We start from the raw sequence: 2,074 nt of genomic DNA on the forward strand, positions 1-2,074 counted from the left end.
CTCGGCCGGCTGGAGGCGCTGCTGGAGCCGTACCTGGCCGGCCGGCTGGGCCCCGGCGAGCGGCAGCGCCTGGCGCGGCTCTGCGCCGAGCTGTGCCGCCGCTGGGCCCCGAGCGCCGCCGCCCGCCCGCAGGCGCTGCGGCTCCTCGGCCGGCGGTTCCCGGAGCTGCACGCCGCCGTGCCCGGCCTGCCCCTGGCGAGCTCCAGGGTCCTGCCCGGCATCGTCCTCCGCAGGGACTTCGCTGCTTACTGCCCGGCGGACGGGGAGCTGCGGGCCCTGCTCGTCACCGAGCCGCTGCGGCCCGCCCTGACGGCCCCCGGCGTCGAGTTTGTTGTAGACTCTGAGGGTCAGTATCAGGCTTCCCTGCGCTGGGTCACTAGGAGGACAGAAGCCTTAATGAAACGCTTGCAGAGCAACAACGTTAAGCTTTTACTGTCGAGTGCGAAGCAAGAAGAAGTAGTTATCTACTATGCCCAATTATATGGTGTGTCTGTGGTAGAGTGTTTATCGTCGGAAGAAATGGCCCTTATCAGTGAAATCACCGGCGTCTCCCCTTACGCATCTTTCGGTGATAACATGGACAGAGAAATAACCGAAACTGCTGCGGTAACGTTTTGCCTGCCCTTGCTGCTTATCTCCAAGAGATGTGTCCACATTGGCTTCAGCAGTGTGTGCGCCTTCCAGCCCCATTGCCTGATCCTTTGTGGGCCGGTCGATGGCGTTAATGAGCAGCATGCTGCTGCTTTACAGGAGGCGTTCACAATGCTGCAGCAGGTGTTTAAAACAGTTGATCAGAGAGAGGAATGGAAAGCGGAAGGTGAAAGCCAGAGTGAAGCCTCAGATGTTTGCACTTGGCATTTTTCAGCTGCTCAGAAACAACTGGTAACAGAAAATACTTGTAATAGTAACCAGGTTTCTGAATGTCAGCTGAAAGCACTTAGTGATGAAACAGAGACAAAAATTTTAGACCCTCATAAAAGTGATCTGCTGGTCAACAATCAAAAGAACCACAGCACTGCTGTGCTAGTGGCACATAACCCCGATATAGTCACTGTGTGTGAGTGCCTGCATGGTGGCAAAGGTCTAGAAAAAACATGTTGCCATATCGTTCCATTTAAAGAGGAGGAGAGTTGTGTAGGTATTGCACAGGATTACTCCAACTCCCTCATAGAAGCGGGACCAGTTTTGCCAGTAGGAGGTTACTTTGAAATCCTGTTACATTATTATATTCAGGACTATGCAAAACAGTGTCAGCAGTCAGAGGTAACTGTTGTGTCTAACGTGGTTGCTGATGCTTTGCTAAGTATTCCCAAGGCCTTGTACAGGAGGGCAGAACGAGATGGCTTTACCAAATTCTATCTTGAAGCCATTAATTCGCTCCGAAAAAATCAGCCACTGCCTGTAAATAATGAAGGCTTAGAGTCAGTGTATTGCAAATACCAGTTAGTCATTTCAGTTCTTCATTGTGTTACAGAGCTTCTCTCTGTAGACTTAATAATCGGTATTAGGCGGCCGCTCCAAAGAATTGAGGATTGTGACTCAGAAAATGACTTTTGAAATCGTTAATAAAGACTGATTTTGGTTATGTGTTGTTTTCTTGTGTCTTCTTGTCAAATGGACATGTCTCAAAATTCAATGCTAGAGAGTAAAAGATGTCTTTTAGACCTAATGTGCTTCTTCTCTTAGAAGAAAAAGGCTAACCAGCTGAGACTGTGGAAAACTGGGTTGTAAACAACATGAACTTGACATTTTGAGCATGAAAGTGTAGCTGATTTCCACTGCAGAAGATGTGCATTGCAGTCTCCATCCACATGCTGAGGATCCTGTGTACATTCAAGCCGAGGATGGACTTTGCCTCTTTTGGTGGATTGAGTGTTTTCACAAGCTAGATGTGATTAGTTTTCTTGGCATGTTAAAAGTTGCCAGTATGACATGAGCCACTGAACTTGCAAGTTACAAACCAGGGGGGGGGATTTTTTTTTAGCCTTCATAATTAGCCAGACTAAATGTTTTTTTTTTTAATTAAAATATTTTTAATACATCGTGGTTTTGAATATAAAGGGAAAAACATAAC

The 2,074-nt window shown here is 48.3% G+C and overlaps 1 protein-coding gene across 1 annotated transcript; it reads left to right on the forward strand.

Moving 5' to 3' along the window:
- BBS10 (Bardet-Biedl syndrome 10) lies at positions 1 to 1,585 on the forward strand (the record flags this gene model as incomplete). The annotated part of the gene is made up of 1 exon (XM_042017564.1): positions 1 to 1,585. A coding segment is annotated over one exon (1,557 nt), but the record flags the coding sequence as incomplete, so codon positions are not given.
- Positions 1,586 to 2,074: the final 489 nt, after the last annotated feature.

Source organism: Corvus kubaryi, unplaced genomic scaffold, assembly GCF_017639235.1.
Source record: "Corvus kubaryi isolate FWS band 111438036 unplaced genomic scaffold, C.kubaryi_AGA036_p1.0 137, whole genome shotgun sequence".
Taxonomy (NCBI): Eukaryota; Metazoa; Chordata; class Aves; order Passeriformes; family Corvidae; genus Corvus; species Corvus kubaryi.